At 30.5% G+C, this 19,870-nt stretch overlaps 1 protein-coding gene across 1 annotated transcript; it reads right to left on the reverse strand.

The window, feature by feature from the left end:
* Nucleotides 1-6,497: 6,497 nt before the first annotated feature.
* LOC112027283 (protein NRT1/ PTR FAMILY 4.2) lies at nt 6,498-13,521 on the reverse strand. The gene is made up of 7 exons (XM_065777858.1): nt 13,386-13,521; nt 12,784-12,886; nt 11,432-11,649; nt 10,424-10,839; nt 10,195-10,202; nt 9,118-9,193; nt 6,498-7,473 (listed from the first exon to the last, which is right to left on the reverse strand). The coding sequence occupies exons 1-7, from the start codon at nt 13,386-13,388 to the stop codon at nt 6,744-6,746; spliced, it is 1,554 nt and encodes a 517-aa protein (XP_065633930.1). The 5' UTR covers nt 13,389-13,521; the 3' UTR covers nt 6,498-6,743.
* Nucleotides 13,522-19,870: the final 6,349 nt, after the last annotated feature.

Consider the following 19,870-nt stretch of genomic DNA (forward strand, 5'->3'; position numbering starts at 1 on the left):
ATCAATCAAATATTTAAATTTCAAAATTTTATAGTCTAAAATTATGCATAAAATAACTTTATGGATCAAATAATATATAACATCAGATTGAAACAAAATTTGACATATGTGTTAAAAACATTAAAAAAAAAAAAAAACATGCAATTTGATGGTTAGATTTTCAAAATACGTAATTTTGTTAATTTTTTTTTAGTGAAAATTGTAACAATTGGCTATATCTAAAATTGTAGCTAAATTTTTTTCATTTGATAACTATATTCAAAATGTGAAAACACCATTTTGGGTTATGGTTAATTTGGTCCCTACATTTTAGTAGAAATTAATTTGGTTTTTGTTATTTTCAACTTGCAATTAATTTGGTCCCTACCGTTAGCTCACTAACGAAAAATGCTTATTTGGCAAACAGCTTATCCAGTTAGCATGTTTAATATAAAATATAAAATGAAATGTTTATATGTTTAGATTTTAGTTGCCACATCAGCACGTAGATGGCAAAAAAAGCCATATCATCTTTAAAAAATATTTGTTTTTGTACCAATTTTTTTCCTTACAAAAATCACAGTTCTCCAAATCTTATATATGCAAGTCTCAATAACATATAGGCGTAAATACACTTTTAGTCCTTATATTTTGGGCCGTTTCTCGATTTGGTCCCTAAATTGATTTTGCTCCTAAGTTAGTCCTTGATTTTTTAAAATCATTTTTAAAATGGTCCCTGCCGTCAACCCAGTTACGGAAAATGCTGATGTGGCAAATGGATTTTACTGTTTGCTGACGTAGCTAATAAAATAATAATAATAAAATATTTTTAAAATTTTTTAAATGCTATGTCAGTATTTAAATTAATAAAAAAAGCCAGCTAAGAAAGTTATTATAAAAAAAAAAAAAAAAAAAAAACCTAAAATCTAATGTAAACTAAAATCATTTCTTAAAAAATAAAAATTCATAATCGTTTTAATTCTTCTTGCTTTTGTTTTTGGTTAACCTCATAAGCTTAAACCCATCAACTGAGATGAACATCAAACTCAGAAATTTACATGAAATCCAAAAAATGAAGTGAACATTGAACCCATAAATGAATATCAAACAACAAACCCAGAAAAATTACATCAAACCCGCAAATTTACAACCCAGAAATAAACATTTAGAGAGATCAAGCAACAAACCCATTGAGATGAACTACCTAGAAACCATAAGAAAAACCTAGAAATTTACATGAAATCCAAAAAATGAAGTGAACATCGAACCTATAAATCAATGTCAAACAATAGACCCAGAAAAATTACATCAAACTCGCAAATTTACAACCTAGAAATAAACATTTAGAGATATCAAGCAACAAACCCATTGAGATGAACTACCCAGAAACTATAAGAAAAACCCAGAAATTTACATGAAATCCAAAAAATGAAGTGAACATCGAACCTATAAATCAATATCAAACAACAAACCCAGAAAAATTACATCAAACATACAAATTTACAACCTAGAAATAAACATTTAGAGAGATCAAGCAACAAACCCACTAAGATGAACAACCCAAAAACCATAAGCAGCTCCTTATTTCAGTCATCCACTTCGTCAATGGCCAGATCTTAAACGTCACACCTAGTCACTGAATTGCAAGGCCAACAATGATGGCTTTCGTGACTCGATTTGAACGAGCTCGGTCTGGGCTCACCCATTTCATGGCTTTCATCTCTTCAGAAGCGCCACTTAAGATCTACAACCAGCAGCGTGATCAGTTGTGATCACCGTTTCCTTCTCCACGGCCACAGCCCACCCTCACTGAAACCCAGAAAAACCTAGCCTCTCCAACCAAACCCAACCATCTCCATCTCTAACCAAATCCATAATCCAAGACCCATGGACTACCGATCTCCACCCTGACCACCCCAACCACACCGATCTCCACCCCGACCACCGATCTCCACCTCCATTACCGACCACCCCATGGAAAACTAGAAAAACCCAGAGATTAGAGAGTCGAGTTTAGAGATTAGAGAGTTGGGTTTAGAGAGAGAGAAAATGTTAGAGATTAAGAGAGAGAGAGGGATTGAAAGCTTGAACAAAGAAAGATACAAACACAAATACGCACCAAGAGATAGAGAAAGAAAGGATCTGAGAAAAAAAAAAAAGGAAACGAAAAGAAGAAAGATACAGACACAAACACGGAGAAAGAGAGGATCTGAAAAAAGTTTTTTCTTTTTTTGTTTTTGATTTTGAATTTTTTCAGTTTAATTTTTTTTAATTTTTTTATTAATTAAAATGCTGACTTGTCATTAAAATGCTATGTGGACGTTGATGTGGTATTTTTTATTATTATTTTATTAGCCACGTTAGCAAACAGTGAAATTCGTTTGCCACATCAACATTTTCCGTAAATGGGTTGACGGCAAGAACCATTTTAAAAACGATTTTAAAAATCAAGGATTAACTTAGAAGCAAAATCAATTTAGAGACCAAATCGAGAAACGGCCCAAAATGTAGGGGTCAAAAATGTATTTACGCCTAACATTATATTTTGATTGGACTTAAATCTGATTTGTTTTTCTTTATTTGATGGGAATCTAAATAGGTTCTTTGAAATCCGGGATTCCACTAAAAAGAGACAACATTTTTTGGTCTTTTACTTGGGTAGAACCGAGAGGCACTCATTTTCATAGAAACCCAGAGCAACATTCTCAAGGTTCTTGCTATTTAAGAAGCTAGATTACCTCCAATTAATGGATTTGTGTTGTGGCTTCTTTTTTCTTTTTTTTTTGGCTGGGGCTTTTCCAGATTTTTTGCCTGTTCTATGGTGGAAAAGTCTAAATTCAGTTATTGAAATTTCAAGATTTTTGAAAAAGATAGGTGGAAATACCCAATGTCTCCAAACTCAGATTCACCACGACCAACCATCCAATACCACAGAACCACCACGGAGCCCGATTCGTGGCCACAGATCAGCCCCACTAACAACTGTGCCACCATTGTGAAATGCCTTAAGAATCAAAGACACCATCGCTGATCTAGTATTGAAATACATGTAAAATCACTAATCTCCTTGCTTTATGATGGATTTGTGGTGCTAGAAGGTTGTGTTGCAGTAAATCTGAGTTTGGGGCTTAGTTTGAATTTGGGGATTTTGGCTGAAACTTATGGAGTTAATTTGATCTTTCTTGATTGATGGCATAAAATTCGCTGTAATTGATAGCCAAATTGAAGGTTAGAAAGAATATGGTCTGTGATTGTTGGACTAGATTAGTGTTTGGTTACAAAGGAATTGCAAGAAATGAATTAAAATGAAATATTATGATGGATTTGTGGTGCTAGAAGGTTGTGTTGCAGTAAATCTGAGTTTGGGGCTTAGTTTGAATTTGGGGATTTTGGCTGAAACTTATGGAGTTAATTTGATCTTTCTTGATTGATGGCATAAAATTCGCTGTAATTGATAGCCAAATTGAAGGTTAGAAAGAATATGGTCTGTGATTGTTGGACTAGATTAGTGTTTGGTTACAAAGGAATTGCAAGAAATGAATTAAAATGAAATTGTTTAAAAAATTGTAAGAATATTCAAAGAAGAAATATATAAAAGGAAAAAAAAAATTGTTAAAAAGAATTAAAGATAACGTGACTTCCTTTTTTTTTTTTTTTTATGTAATTGCTGATGTGGCCACTAAAATTAGATATATCAGCATCTAATTTAATATTTTGATATTAGACATGTCAACTAGACAAACTATTTGCCACGTAGGTATTTTCTGTTAATGAGTTAACGGTAGGGACCAAATTGATTATAAATTAAAAATAGTAGAGACCAAATTAACTGCTATTAAAATTTAAGACCAAATTAATTGCGTCCTGTTCTAAATTTCAAAAAATTTAGGAGTTAATTTGGTATGAATGATGCCTTCCCTGAATATGAATGTCCTCGGAGCTCACTGCTATATGCATAGAGTGAAATATTAGTCTGAGGGGGGTTTTTTGTGTACAGCTAAGAAGTGACACTTTGTGATTTGATTATTCGAATGTGTTTAATTTGTTTATTTTTATCATTTGGGTTGGTGGTTGAGTACTGGTTGCTTCCATTTGAGAGAGAGAACATGCACGCAGATGATAAGAAATTGTATATTCTCGAGAGACCATGCACGCAGAGATGATAAGAAATTGTATATATTAGTAGTCAAATGTTTCTTCAGAGAAACATCCAAAGGTGAGTACACGCTCTGTAAGAACAATATATAAGAAGCTTACGAAGTCATCTCTTCCAAAATATCATAAACAGAAGTGTGATGTTCTTGGCTTTAGCATTTATACAGTTCTATCTGTAAATAGTTGAAGCTTTAAAAAGTTAAATTAAGAAATAAACCAAATAAATTATGAAAATAATATATAGTTATTCATCTTTTCTTGAAAATATATAAAAATAAGAAAGAGCTTTTGTCTAGATCCATATGCCCCAGTAGTTAATTGTATGTATATTTGGCAAGTTCACACAAGCTAAAATAGCATAAAACCAAAGGACAAGGTTTCTTAGAGGAAAGTTTTAATTTTTTTTATTAAATGTGAATTTTGAAAATCTCATCGTTGGATTGCATGTTCTTTATATTCTTAATATACATGTCAAATTCCGTTCAAATTGGATGTAATTTACTATTTGATCAATAAATTTATTTTTTATGCATAATTTTATACTATAAAAACTTGAAATTTAAATATTTGATTGATGATATAGCTCTTGATCTTTGATTTTCTTGAAATTTTGCAAATACTTAGAATATAATAAGATGCAATCTAATGGTTAGATTTTCAAAATTCACATTCAATAAAAAAAGATAGGAGGATCTTAAAGGGTTTCTCTCCAAATTGTTTGAAAGAAACCTTTTCCAAACCAAAAATATTGCCAATAAACTCAATAATCACCAAAATCAAATTATGAACCGGTTATGTAAAATGGGATTTTGCATACAAGTTGATCACTATAGCTTTTTATGCAAAACATTTTTTTTTTCCCGTTTTCCAAGGGTAAAGGAAGAGTGGATGATGATTGTTGTGTGTGAATAGAAAAATGGTTAAAAATTAATTTCAAGAAAATTGATATTTTAATGAAAAAGGGTATAGAATGGATAATTTGATATAAGTGTTTTAAAAATAGTTAGCTATTTTTTTTTTTAAGTTCTTATTTTAAACATCTTATGAACCGGTTATGTAAAATGAGATTTTGCTATAGTGTTTGTGCAAATATACAAGTCAATCACTATAGCTTTATATGCAAAACAATTTTTTTATTTTTTCCCGTTTCCCAAAGTGAAGGAAGAATGTATGGTGATTGTTGTATGTGAATAGAGAAATGGTTAAAAATTTCAAGAAAATTAATATTTTAATGAAATAGGGTTTAGAATGGATAATTAGAAATAAGTACTTTAAAAATACTTAGCTAAAATAAAAAAAATAAGTTCTTATTTTAAAATTGATAATGATTTTTGCATAAGCTGATGTGATTGTTTTAGTTTTTCATCACCTTATTATTTTTTTTTGAGAGTTTTAATCTATAACGTCTACTTCTAATGATAACTCTTTATCTATAGACTAAAACACTAACCAATTTTTTAGTGTAAACGGGAATTGATTCCCAGATGTCTTATTCAACTATCAAGGATTTTACTAATTAAGTTAACTAGAACTCATACATTATTTTGTGTTTAAAGGTGAGATAGAAAACAACTTTAAACCAAAAAAAAAAAAAACTTAATTGTGTTAGTCTTTTAAAAATTTTATTAATATTTTAGGATGATAAAATAAGTAATCCAATAAAATAATATAATAGTATGATGTTCATGAATAATACTATGTTCACAATTCTAAATTATTACGGATAGAAAGTTTCACAGGAAACTCTGGACCAATTGGGGCAGATGGCCATTTAAGAAACCAACAGGGCAACTAGCTGGCAACACCATAGTCACCAAAGCCGAATTATGGGTTGTACGTTTTGACCACGAAATGGCTTGGCAAATGGGTCATAGATATGTTTTATTGGAAGTAGACTTAACAACAGAGCTCAATTCAACCCTTTTAATTCCTAAGACCCCGTGATATCTATGTGATTTTGAATTTGAAACCTATTGTCAGCATCTTTAGACCATCCCCAAGAAACTTCTCCCTCAGTTGAGTTAAACCCACAATTTTGATCAAACATTGACCTACTATGTTTTGTATATGCTATAAATATATTCATCCATATAAAATGAATAAGATCCATGGTTAACTGCGGTTTTGGGTCTTGTGGAAGCCGAAGTGATTAATGGATATTTGACTGATTCAATGTAGGCACCCTAAAAACAGGAGAGACTGAGAAGATGAGTGATGAGGGAAATGAGAGGAAGAAGAGAGAAAAGGTTTGACTAGTTCTTACTAAGAACTCCTAGCCATAATTAACTCTATAGTCTCAACCCATAAACTCTTAATTGCATACACAAACAATTAGAAGTACAATTGGCAATGCACTCAGTTCGTTTTCATTACACATGTATGTGCTAGTATCATTCTACTAAAAATGACTTTTAATAACATACAGCACAATGCTTTACAAGTCCAACGAATTCTTGGCTTTGTTTTATTTGTACCGTACTCATATTACTTGTCCAGCACTTACATATCTGCCTATATAAACTACAAAGACAATTCATTTTATAGTTTTACACAATTCAATATATAGACTTCCAGTCTTTACGATTACAGTGACAAGCTTTCAAATACTCTTAATACCTCTTGGCACAGTAAATGTAGGCCAAAAGATTAAGGATGTTAAGAATGGAAAGGAGGGTGTAAAATAGATCCAAACGGGTTTGATTCAAATTTTCTCCCCCAAGCCATGGTTGACCATATTTTCCACTCACTGAATTGGTTATGCCCACAAGTACTGAGCTAAGGAAGTACCCCATTGATGTAGAGCACCATGACAATGCAGTAGACATGCTTCTCATGCTATCAGGTGCCTCTGAGTAGAAAAACTCAAGCATTCCCCCAAGAGTTAACATGTCAGAAACTCCTAGCAAAAGGTATTGCCACCCAAGCCAAAAGACAGACAATATGACATTATTCTCAGCAGCCTCACGTCTCTTAACTTCAACTATAGCTGCCACAGCCATGGACCCTGATGCCAGCGCTAGCCCCAATCCGATCCTCCGAATTGGTAGGAACATTTTAGCCTTTTGATTGCCAAAAATACGTACGAACTGCTCATATAAGGGAATCGAAGCAAGCATGATGATGAGGGGAAATACTGTTAATGATTGAGTAGGGATTTTGAAATTGTGTATTGTTCTATTCATGATGTTCCCTTGTTGTACTGTGAATGTCATTAGTTGAGCTAGGCAACAGTTCATCAGAATTGTGGTTGCAAATATGGGAAGCAGGCCAAGAAAGGTTTTTGTTTCCTCCACCTCAGTTGCAGTAACTGTGTTGTCAATCAATGCTTTGTCTAGAATCCTGCAAATAAATTTGTATTATTTGTCAACTTGGGAGACATAATTAATGATAAGTAAACATTTTGAAAACAGCATGATGCAAGATTTTGCACTGGTAAAAACCAAAATTTTCTCCCTCTTTTGCTTTTTTTTTTTTTCTTTTTTTTGCTTCTTTTTTCCCAATTGTTTTAGAGGTAGTTTAAAATCATTTTGGTCCTTCAAGTTTGAAGTTGCTCATTTTAGTCTGGTAAGTTTGTCCAAAAATCATTTTCATCTTTTAAGTTTGAAATTTGTTATTTTAGTTTTATAACAAATCATCTTAACTTTGCCCAAAAATCATTTTAGTCTTTTAAGAACTCACTTAATTAGTCTAGTAACTTTGCTAAAAAATCACTCAAAAAGACCAACTTAGAATATGTTTGAATATCGCTTATTTTACTGAAATTGAAAATTTATTAAAGTATATAAATAAAAGTAAAAGTTAGTTGAAATAGTACAGTAGAGCTCATAAATAGTACTCCCTCCGTCCAATTTTTTTTGTCCTGTTTAAAAGTTAAATTTTAGGAACATCATTTATTGTCTTGTTATCTTTTAAAATGTATAAGTTTCAATCTATCCTTAAAAAATTTATCAAATGAATTAGTAATTAAGATAGGACATTAAAATTATACTTTTATTTAGAACAGACTATTGGAATCTAAATGTAGAACAAAATACGAGGTAGTACTAAAAGTACAATGGGACCTAGAATAATAGCAAAAATAAGATGAATAGTAAAATAATTTTAATTTTTAATCTATTCCCAAATGCACATTTAAAGGACTAAAATGATTTTTGGATAAAATTACTGGATTAAAATGATTATTTTCAAACTTAAAGAATTAAAATGATTTTGAGGTAAAATTAGTTAACTAAAATGGCCAACTTCAAACTAAATGACAAAATGATTTTTAAGCAAAGTTAGCCGATGTAAATTGCATTTTTGCCAAATTTTAATTTTATAATTTAGCCAAAAGTATTCTCTAACATGTGAATGAAGTCTATTGAAAGTTGAAACCATAATAACAAANCTATGTGCTGGAGTGTGGGAAATGTAAAACTCTACTATGACTTTTTGCCTCCTACATAAATTAGCAAGGATTTGAAACTTGTATTTGTTGCTCTCCACCCAAATCTGCCGAAATCATCTTTTACACATGCTCTATATACTATATAGAACATATGCTTCATAAGATTTTGGGCTGCGTGAGATCCACATAGTTGTAAAAGGCCCATTCAATGAAGTGGGCTTAAAAGATATTTTCTTCTTATTCTTTTTATTTTATTTTATAGGATTCATCGTTCATGGCAATTAGGTTCACTTAACATCGTGTTTACGTGTGCACATGCACACAAATGTGCTTATGTGAGAGAGTAATAAATTCATTCATGTCAAGGTACATGTGCGAAGTTATTTTATAGGATTCATCGTTCATGGCAAATTAGTCACTTAACATCGTGTTTATGTGTGCACATGCACACAAATGTGCTTATGTGAAGTGAGTAATAAATTTCATTCATGTCAAGGTACTTGTGCGAAGTTAGTGATGAATTTCATTATTGTCAAGTACTTGCTAGGTACGCACAAATCACCTAATTTAAGAATAAGGAAAAATTAATTAATTACTTGAACCGGCTATGTGATTGTCCATTCACTCTCTCTGTAGGTGATAATTTCCAGTTTCGACTGTAGAAGCAAACACCTGGACACAACACAAGCATAAAGCCAGATAATAATAAGAAGAAGCAATTGAAAGAAAAATTCAAATTTTTATTGACTAAATTACAAATTTTACACTCTAACTTTGATTGTTTTTAATTCAGTACTTCAAGGTTTTTTATTTATTTTTTTATTTATTTTTTTTTTTAATTTAATTTCAATCTTTTAACTTATATATGTTCTCAATTTAATCATTTCATCTTGTTCCATCCAATCTCACTGTTAATTTTAATAATTTACAATGTAGATTGAATGAAAAGACTAAATTGCAAATGGATGAAAGTTGAAGGTCTGAAATTAAAATAAATAACTAAATAAAACTTAAATAATTGAATTATAAATAAATTATAAATAGAAATTTTAATGCAAAAATCCAATTTACACATGTTAACTTTGCCCAAAAATCATTTTGGTCCTTCAAGTTTGAAGTTGCTCATTTTAGTCTGGTAAGTTTGTCCAAAAATCATTTTCATCTTTTAAGTTTGAAATTTGTTATTTTAGTTTTATAACAAATCATCTTAACTTTGCCCAAAAATCATTTTAGTCTTTTAAGAACTCACTTAATTAGTCTAGTAACTTTGCTAAAAAATCACTCAAAAAGACCAACTTAGAATATGTTTGAATATCGCTTATTTTACTGAAATTGAAAATTTATTAAAAGTAATATAATAAAAGTAAAAGTTAGTTGAAATAGTACAGTAGAGCTCATAAATAGTACTCCCTCCGTCCAATTTTTTTTGTCCTGTTTGAAAAGTTAAATTTTTAAGGGAACATCATTTATTGTCTTGTCTATCTTTTAAAAATGTATAAGTTTCCAAATCTATCCTTAAAAAAATTTATCAAAAAATTGATTAGTAAATTAATAAGGGTATAATAGGAACATTAGTAAATTAATGACTTTTATTTTAGAAACAGGACAATATTTTGGGACATCTCAAATGGAATAGAGGACAAAAAAATGACGGAGGTAGTACTAAAAAGTACAATGGGACCTAAGAATAATAGCAAAAATAAGATGAATAGTAAAATAATTTTAATTTTAATCTATTCCCAAATGCACATTTAAAGGACTAAAATGATTTTTGGATAAAATTACTGGATTAAAATGATTATTTTCAAAACTTAAAGAATTAAAATGATTTTGAGGTAAAATTAGTTAACTAAAATGGCCAACTTCAACCTAAAATTGAAAGTTGAAACCATAATAACAAACTTCTGCTTTACCTTAAAGATCCTTGATAATGGACTTCCACCAGGAAGTTTGTATCTATAAAATGAGAAACCAATGGTGAAAATGAAAAGGGTCACACTCAAGACTATCACCGATATCTGAAAACTCCAATTCCAACCAAGGTTCTCTTCAATCCAAATCATCAAAGTTACAGATATGAGGCCACCAGTACATAGGGAAAAGAAAAACCAGTTGAAGAAGGCAGAGATGAGTCGCTGATTGCTGTGGTCAAGCTGATCAGCCCCATGAGCAGGCAAGGTGGCCTTAACACCACCAACACCAAGGGCCATAGCATAGAGCCCAGCGTAAAGAATGGCTGCTTGAGACCCAGAAGGCCTTCTACCCATGGTTGGATGTAAATGTGGTTCATGAGCTTGGACTGTCAGTAAGATTAGTCCCTACAAAAATGGTGTCATCTTAATAGTTTATATATGTCGAGCTATGAAAAACTTTTGACTTCTGATGCACAAAACATTGCATGGATGCAAAATTTGGTAGCCAACATTTGTGATGGAAATAAAAAGATTTAAAGATCCCATCTGGCTAGGTAGGCTAATTTACATTGTACATTGTATTACCAAACATTTTGGCTACATTTAGCACATTAGTGAATAAAAATGCTCTATTCCACTATAAATTGTTCATTTTATTTTCTGCTAATTACAGCTTGCCACATGTCTCTTTTTTGTTTCCATGTAAAGTGAATGAAGTCCAAAATAGGAGGAGGGGGAATCAGACACATAACATACTATAATTGGGGGTGAGTGAATTTTTATTCCACCTTAGCTAATTAAGGTGCCACTTGGTAACAACCCAACTAATATCATGCATATAAGATAGAACCTAAAAGAAAACTTTGGTAACAATAACTCATACACATAAGAAGAAAAAGAAAAGGTCTTGCACTATTTCAAATTTTCAATTCCTTAAGCCACCTGACCATGTGAACAGAAATTAAACAAGAAAAGACAGAGTTGAAGGATAACATACCAGCAACTCAATTGAACAAAAGAAGATGAAGGTTTTGAATCTTGTGATGAATGAATCACTAATGAATCCACCAAATATCGTGAGCAGAAAAGAGGTTCCCATAAAATTGGTCACCATGTTTGAAGCTTCAGCAGGTTTGTAATTCATAGACATCAGAAAGTATACAACAAAGTTTGAGGCATTTGATAAGAAAACCAAATTCTCCAATACCTCCACAACTGCACACACAAAAATGAGGTGCAATTACAGCATTGTTAAGTTAAATCAATAAGTCTCATTCTCACATCTACGTGATTTGCGTGAGTGAGAAGAATCAACACACGGATGATAGAACAAAGCTTATACTACTCCATTATCTAATTTAAAGGTACTTTCCAACTGATTTTATGATGGTTGTGACTCATTTACAGCGTACTGTATGTTGACAAGATCAAAGAGAAAGCAAGCCAAAAAATGCAAAATGAAAGAGAGATAAAATCATATAGAATAATAATGAGTTAATTTTATTTCCCTAATCAAACAGCCCATAATTTGTTTGCAACTCTAAAAATAGTGTTTACCACTACCACAATTACCTTTTTTTCAAGAGCAGAGTTAAGTTTGGAGGAATTGATCCCTACAAAAAGTTGCAAAACCTTAGGTTTATGTCAAATATGTAGGGGTTTGAAATTTTTTTCACAGTTTCACCCATTAAAAAAGAAAATTGAGTTAATGTGAGAGCTACTTCAAAAAGAAGAGCCTCTTGTACTTTTGAAAACTTACGGAATATCATATTAACAAGGAAAAAAAAAAAAAAAAAAAAAATTGTTTATAAAGATAGATGTAGTTCCCATCCTCTTTATGTGTCATTGTTAGAATAAAAGATGTTAGTGCTTATTTGTTAAAGTTGAAATTATCGTAAAAAGGAGAATAAAAACTTTTTCTGATTTATTTATTTTAAAATTTTTTTATTTGTTTGGTGTAGGGTCCATCAAAATAAGCTCAAAAAGTCCCCCAAACTTGTACAATTCACTCCGAAGTTTAAAAAAAAATATATAAATAAAAATTAAAGTAAAAAGGAAATGAGAAAGGAATTACACAATTAAACCTCTAGTAAATAAAAGGTCCGTTTGGGATTCGCTTATTTTGTTAAAACTGAAAATTTTTTACTAAAAGTACTGTAAATAAAAATAAAAATTAACTGAAATAGTACAGTGAGACTCATAAATAGTACCAAAAATATGTTGAATGATAAAATAAATTGGTAAAAATAATTTTTACCAAACAGACACAAGGTGAAAATTATAAAACCACAAAATTAACCAATCGGGTTCAATATAAGGTGTGATTACCCCTAAGTTGAAATATCTTACCACATACAAAGCTTGCGGCTCTAACTCCACCATGCTTTCTGGGATCTGCGTTTTTCCCTCTCCAATCCACATACTCTTCTCTCTCGGGACTCATCTCAAGAACCTATTTTGAGGAGATAGAAAAGAAAAATAAGTGATCAAAACATGTTACAATCAGAACAGCAAGAAGAAGCGAAAGTGTGAAAGAATATCCTTGTACAGGATAATATATATAACAAAGTAGTGACCAAATTTTATTCATTTCAACACTCTAAAAATGGACCACAGGCTTTGTATTCAAGTGATATTGTTCTCCCCTATAAAAGGGGAAAACTTTGGTCCCATTCTATATTCTATAACCCTATAGCTCTAATGGTAGCTATGTAGATGTATTATTTCAACCCCACCACCATCAGAAAGTAACTAGAGTCACATATATTAGGCATGATATAAAAGATGGTACTCAATCCATAAAACTCTCACGTTTGTAGAATCTAAGAAGATGATTGGTAGGTATTCTTACCAAATAATTAATACGATATATGACGATTAATATTTTAAGAGAGTTGTAATATGATAGAACATAAGAAAATAATATTCAAGAACTCATTGAGCAAGCTTACCATGAGTAGTTGACAATGAAGTGAGAGTTTCTCTGCAACGCAATCAAAAGTTAGTCCTTGAGAGAGAAGGTTGAGGAAAGGAAAGGAAGTGGAGTAAAACTTGGCATGCGGGGTTTCTCTTTATTAAGTATTATGGCTGGTGGCAATTAATAGAAGATTGGAAGATAAGTGAGATACTTTTTTTTTTTTTTTAGATAGTTGATAAGTGAGATACTTAAGACATTGAGGACAAACTTGCATATGGGGATGAGACTGTCCATACACTTGTACTCAGAACCATGCATGTCGAACACGCCCACGTAATGAAAAACTGTCTTCATTTACATTCAATGTATACTTTTGGAACACAAGATTCATGGTAATGCCGAATTTAATACCTCATATAGCATTTTATACCATATTTGGAATTTTGTGATTTCAACGTGTACCTTCCATCGAAGGAACTAGTTAATTTAGAATATTATTTTGATAGATGCTCATTTTGATCCCATTGTGTTTCTTGGTAGGTTTACCCAGCTCTGCCTCTGCCCATGCAGGTTCCCACTATTAAAAGTTTAAAACTGGGATGCACAGAGTGGAACCAGAAACTTTTGTTATTTCAGAGTTGGAGGACCAAACCATATGGTTTGATTCACAATTCCAGACAAACTTAAATAGATAATAGGTTGGCATACATGCATACAAGCGTTCACATGTGTGTAGGGGCATTTAAGTACACTCGAAATCAAGAGCCTCGTAGCATTATAGATTGTCACCTCTACTTATTTTCAACGAAAACATTTAAAGTTCAAATTTTCTCCTATCGATTATAGAATTAAAAAAAAAAAATCTAAAAAAGAGGCAAACTTCTAAGCAATTTCTTTTTAATTAAACTAGCTACCAAATTATCTTTAATAAACTCATCCCCCATTCTATTATGGAGTAATGTTTTTACAAATTTTAAAATGACAAACTGATCACATTTAAATTTCCTTTTCTTTTTCTTCAAGTCTCACCCATCCTTGGAAAGTAATTATTAGATACTCTCAAAGCATGGTGATGTAATGCTCATTCCTCTCACATTCATAATAATTCCCACCAATTAAATTTATATATACCACTATAAATATGAGAGGAGAGAACACCACATTACTGGTGAGTACCTATAAATTTTCTATTCTTGGGGCAGTCTTAAAGCCATAACATTAATTAAAACTAAATATAACGAAATGTCCTTACCATTGAATTATAATTTGAAGCCAAGTATTTTTTTTTTTTTTTCCAATACACTCCAATTTATGAGAAGTGTCTTTCCAAATATATGGTAGTTTCATGTCAATTATATTTACATGTAAATTTCTGCACTTCAAATTAAAAAATATAAAAATACTCAATTTAAATCCTCTCCCCTAACTATCAAATTATCTCATTAAAAAAAATATATACAAGCATTATTAACCATAATATAAATAAGAATTAAATATAACAAAGTCACTACAAGAGACCGATAATGTAAATAAAAATTAAATTTAACTAAATCAAACTAACATAAAATTCTAGATAAAATTAGTGAAGTAAATAAAATGAAAAACCTACACTTTTACCACTTTCTTATAGGGTTTTTTTTTTTTTTTTTTTTTTTTTTTTTTTTTTATTTTTTAGATAGTTGATAAGTGAGATACTTAAGACATTGAGGACAAACTTGCATATGGGGATGAGACTGTCCATACACTTGTACTCAGAACCATGCATGTCGAACACGCCCACGTAATGAAAAACTGTCTTCATTTACATTCAATGTATACTTTTGGAACACAAGATTCATGGTAATGCCGAATTTAATACCTCATATAGCATTTTATACCATATTTGGAATTTTGTGATTTCAACGTGTACCTTCCATCGAAGGAACTAGTTAATTTAGAATATTATTTTGATAGATGCCCATTTTGATCCCATTGTGTTTCTTGGTAGGCTTACCCAGCTCTGCCTCTGCCCATGCAGGTTCCCACTATTAAAAGTTTAAAACTGGGATGCAGAGAGTGGAACCAGAAACTTTTGTTATTTCAGAGTTGGAGGACCAAACCATATGGTTTGATTCACAATTCCAGACAAACTTAAATAGATAATAGGTTGGCATACATGCATACAAGCATTCACATGTGTGTAGGGGCATTTAAGTACACTTGAAATCAAGAGCCTCGTAGCTTTATAGGTTGTCACCTCTACTTATTTTCAACGAAAACATTTAAACTTCAAATTTTCCCCTATCGATTATAGAATTTTTATAAAAAAAATCTAAAAAAGAGGCAAACTTCTTAGCAATTTCTTTTTAATTAAACTAGCTACCAAATTATCTTTAATAAACTGATCCCCCATTCTATTATGGAGTAATGTTTTTACAAATTTTAAAATGACAAACTGATCACATTTAAATTTCATTCTTTTTTTTTTTTCTTCAAATCCCACCCATCATTGAAAAGTAATTATTAGGTATTCTTGGAGCATAGTGATGTAGTGTTCATTCTTCTCACGTTCATAATGATTCCCACCAATTAAATTTATAGATCCCACTATAAATGTGAGAGGAGAAAACACCACATTACTAGCGAGTACCTAAAAATTTTCTATTCTTGGGGCAGTCTTAAAGCCATAACATTAATTAAAACTAAATATAACAAAATGTCCTTACCATTGAATTATAATTTGAAGCCAAGTTTTTTTTTTTGATTTTCAATACACTCCAATTTATGATAAGTGTCTTTCCAGATATATGGTAGTTTTATGTCAATTATATTTACATGTAAATTTTTGCACTTAAAATTAGAAAATATAAAAATACTCAATTTAAATCCTCTCCCCTAACTATCGAATTATCTCATTAAAAAAAAAAAATGTGTACAAGCATTATTAACCATAATATAAATAGGAATTAAATATAACAAAGTCACTACAAGCTAGCGACCGATAATGTAAATAAAAATTAAATTTAACTAAATCAAACTAACATAAAATTCTAGATAAAATTAGTGAAGTAAATAAAATGAAAAACCTACACTTTTACCACTTTCTTTTTGGGGTTTTTTTTCCCCTTAGGGTAGTTCCGTCTCTTTCCAAACTTTCCTAATTGGTCACTAATAAAGATTAGTTATTATTGGTATGAAGTATGAAGCTGTAATCCAATCAAATAGTGAATGATAGAGCTTGACTTAACAAAAATAATAAAATGTTCAAACTCACTTACATTGTTCTAACTAAATGGGACTAAAATGGGCTAAATTTTTAAGGACCTATAATATATTGAAACCTTTTTCTTTTTTTAATTGTTTGTTTGTTGAGGTGGAAAAGAGAAAAGTGATCAACGAAAATAGAGTAATATTTTTTACTAATAGTGGAATAAGGAATTAAAGAAAATACAAAGTGGACTACTATTAATACACTTTGACTTGGGAATTGGGCACATACACTCCCTCCTAAATGCACAGAAAATTAGGAGCAAAATGGGGGTGGGAATGATTCGAAAAGTATCATTTTGCTTCCTCCTTTATTATGGCTTTTTTTCCCCCTTTTATGGCAAGTTTATCTTCAACATAAATGCAATCATGTTTATCCAGAACATAAATTGGTTGAGATAAAATTCTATTTTAGTTGAGATAAAATTCTATTTTAGCCTCCTTTGTGTGAAATTCTTTTTTAAATTAAACACCAACGTTTAACCTAAGTGACCATCACGTTAAGAGTACACGATATTTTTCTTTTCTTTTCTTTTATTCTTATTTGGGCTTCTTTTTTTTCTTTTTATGGTAAGTTTATCTTTAATATTAGTTAAATTTTTATGCAATTCTGTTTCTGATGGTTGAATAAGAGATTTGGAATTCATTTCTTACTTATATCAAAATTCCAATTTGTATTTTAATTTGATGATAAAGAGTATTATTAGAAGTGAACATCATAGATGGAAATTCTCTTAAAAATAAAAAATAATAGGAATGATCATAATAGACTTGAAGATATTTTCAAATAAATTGACATGTTTTGAATTAAAAATAGATCATTTATATTTTAATGATAACATTGTTTACCAAAATGTTATATTAGAATTTAGATCACCAAAATATCTTAGAAGGAATTAATGATTTTTTTTAGAAGACTTAACATGAATTGGTGAAATGCATCGATGTATATTATAAAATATAATAATAATAATTATATTTTAACCCAGGCTTATTTCCTCACAACCTACTCGATTATCAAAAAAATTCCTCGGGAAAAAGAAATGCATTTTTGTATATTCTTTTTTTTTTTTTTTCATTCCAACTAAACGTGGATATAAAGTTTTTTGTTTCTCTTATTTTTCTATTATACAGTAACTTTCTTATAGGGTTTTTTTTTTTTTTTTTTTTTTTTTTTCTCCTTAGGGTAGTTCCGTCTCTTTCCAAACTTTCCTAATTGGTCACTAATAAAGATTAGTTATTGTTGGTATGATGTATGAAGTTGTAATCCAATCCAATAGTGAATGATAGAGCTTGACTTAACAAAAATAATAAAATGTTCAAACTCACTTACATTGTTCTAACTAATTGGGACTAAAATGGGCTAAATTTTTAAGGATCTATAATATATTGAAACCTTTTTCTTTTTTTCATTGTTTGTTTGTTGAGGTGGAAAAGAGAAAAGTGATCAACGAAAATAGAGTAGTATTCTTCACTAATAGTGGAATAAGGAATTAAAGAAAATACAAAGTGGACTATACACTTTGACTTGGGAGTTGGGGGCACATACACTCCCTCCTAAATGCACAGAAAATTAGGAGCAAAATGGGAGTAGGAATGATTCGAAAAGTATCATTTTGCTTCCTCCTTTATTATGGCTTTTTTTTATCCCCTTTCATGGCAAGTTTATCTTCTACATAAATGCAATCATGTTTATCCAAAATATAAATTGGTTGAGATAGAATTTTATTTTAGCCTTGTTTGTTCGTATGTGAAATTCTTTTTTAAATTTAAACACTGACCTTTAACCTAAGTGACCATCACGTTAAGAGTACACGGTGTTTTTCTTTTCTTTTTTTCTTATTTTGGCTTCTTTTTTTTCCTTTTATGGTAAGTTTATATTTAATATTAGTTAAATTTTTATGCAATCTTGTTTCTGATGGTTGAATAAGAGATTTGGAGGTCATTTCCTACCTATACCAAAAATCCGATTTGTGTTTTGGTTTGATAATAAAGAGTATCATCAGAAGTGAATGTCATAGGTGGAAACTCTCTTAAAAATAAAAAATAATATGAATGATCATAATAGACTTAAAGATATTTTCAAATAAATTGACATGTTTTGAATTAAAAATAGATCATTTATATTTTAATGATAACATTGTTTACCAAATTGTAATATTAGAATTTAGATCACCAAAAAATCTTAGAAGGAATTAATGATTTTTTTTAGAAGACTTAACATGAATTGGTGAAATGCATCGATGTATATTATAAAATATAATAATAATTATATTTTAACCCAGGCTTATTTCCTCACAACCTACTCGATTATCAAAAAAATTCCTCGGGAAAAAGAAATGCATTTTTGTATATTCATTTTTTTTTTCATTCCAACTAAACGTGGATATATGAAAAGGGGGGAAAAGCTTTTTATTTCTCTTATTTTTCTATTATACAGTACATAGAGATGTTATTGGGATTTAACGTGACTCTTACAAGGCCCAATATATCTAACCCAGCCCCAATTTGTTTAAAAGTGCATTTGCATTACTCGTATTCAGAGAATTATTCATCTCACTCATTCTACACTAATATTCTATGCGGACAACTTTTTCTTTTTAACAAAATTTTCACAATTTTTTTAAGGTGGCCATTTTTTTATAATAAAAAAATGTGACCAATTATGATTAATGCAACATTAATTTCATATTAACCCTCTATTAACATTACTTCTATTATACACCAATCACATCTCAAAAGTTGTTGAAAAATATTATAAAATATTTTGTAACACCAAATTTATTGATACTCTATCGTATGATGATGTCGTACTATTGTATTGCATAGATTTTATTTTATATTATGTTTTAGGGAATGCCGTTGTCTAATACTACTATGCCCATTTCACGTACTATGATTCAACTCAACTTAAAGTAGTTCTATAAACAACAAAAACAATAAATAAATAAACAAATAAATAAAAACCTCAACTTAAATAAAATTTACAGCCTGATTCTTTCAAAAAACAAAAATAAAGTGATTGATTTAACCATGCAAGGATGTGATTTATATATTGGAATGCCATGTTGTATTCACAACTCACAAGTCAGGAATTGCGTGACCAAATTAATGTGAACTCCGTTACATTTTACATGCATGCTGACGCGGACGCCGTGTGGGTCAGCCACAATAGACTCGTGAAGGTGTCACGTGGGGCATGGTGTGGACTGTGGAAGGCTAAAAGCTTAAAAGCAGCCGGGTGGTGATCATTGGGCCGAAGGTTCTCTAAAT

This window comes from Quercus suber, unplaced genomic scaffold (genome assembly GCF_002906115.3).
Source record: "Quercus suber isolate HL8 unplaced genomic scaffold, Cork oak 2.0 scaffold_166, whole genome shotgun sequence".
NCBI classification, from domain to species: Eukaryota; Viridiplantae; Streptophyta; class Magnoliopsida; order Fagales; family Fagaceae; genus Quercus; species Quercus suber.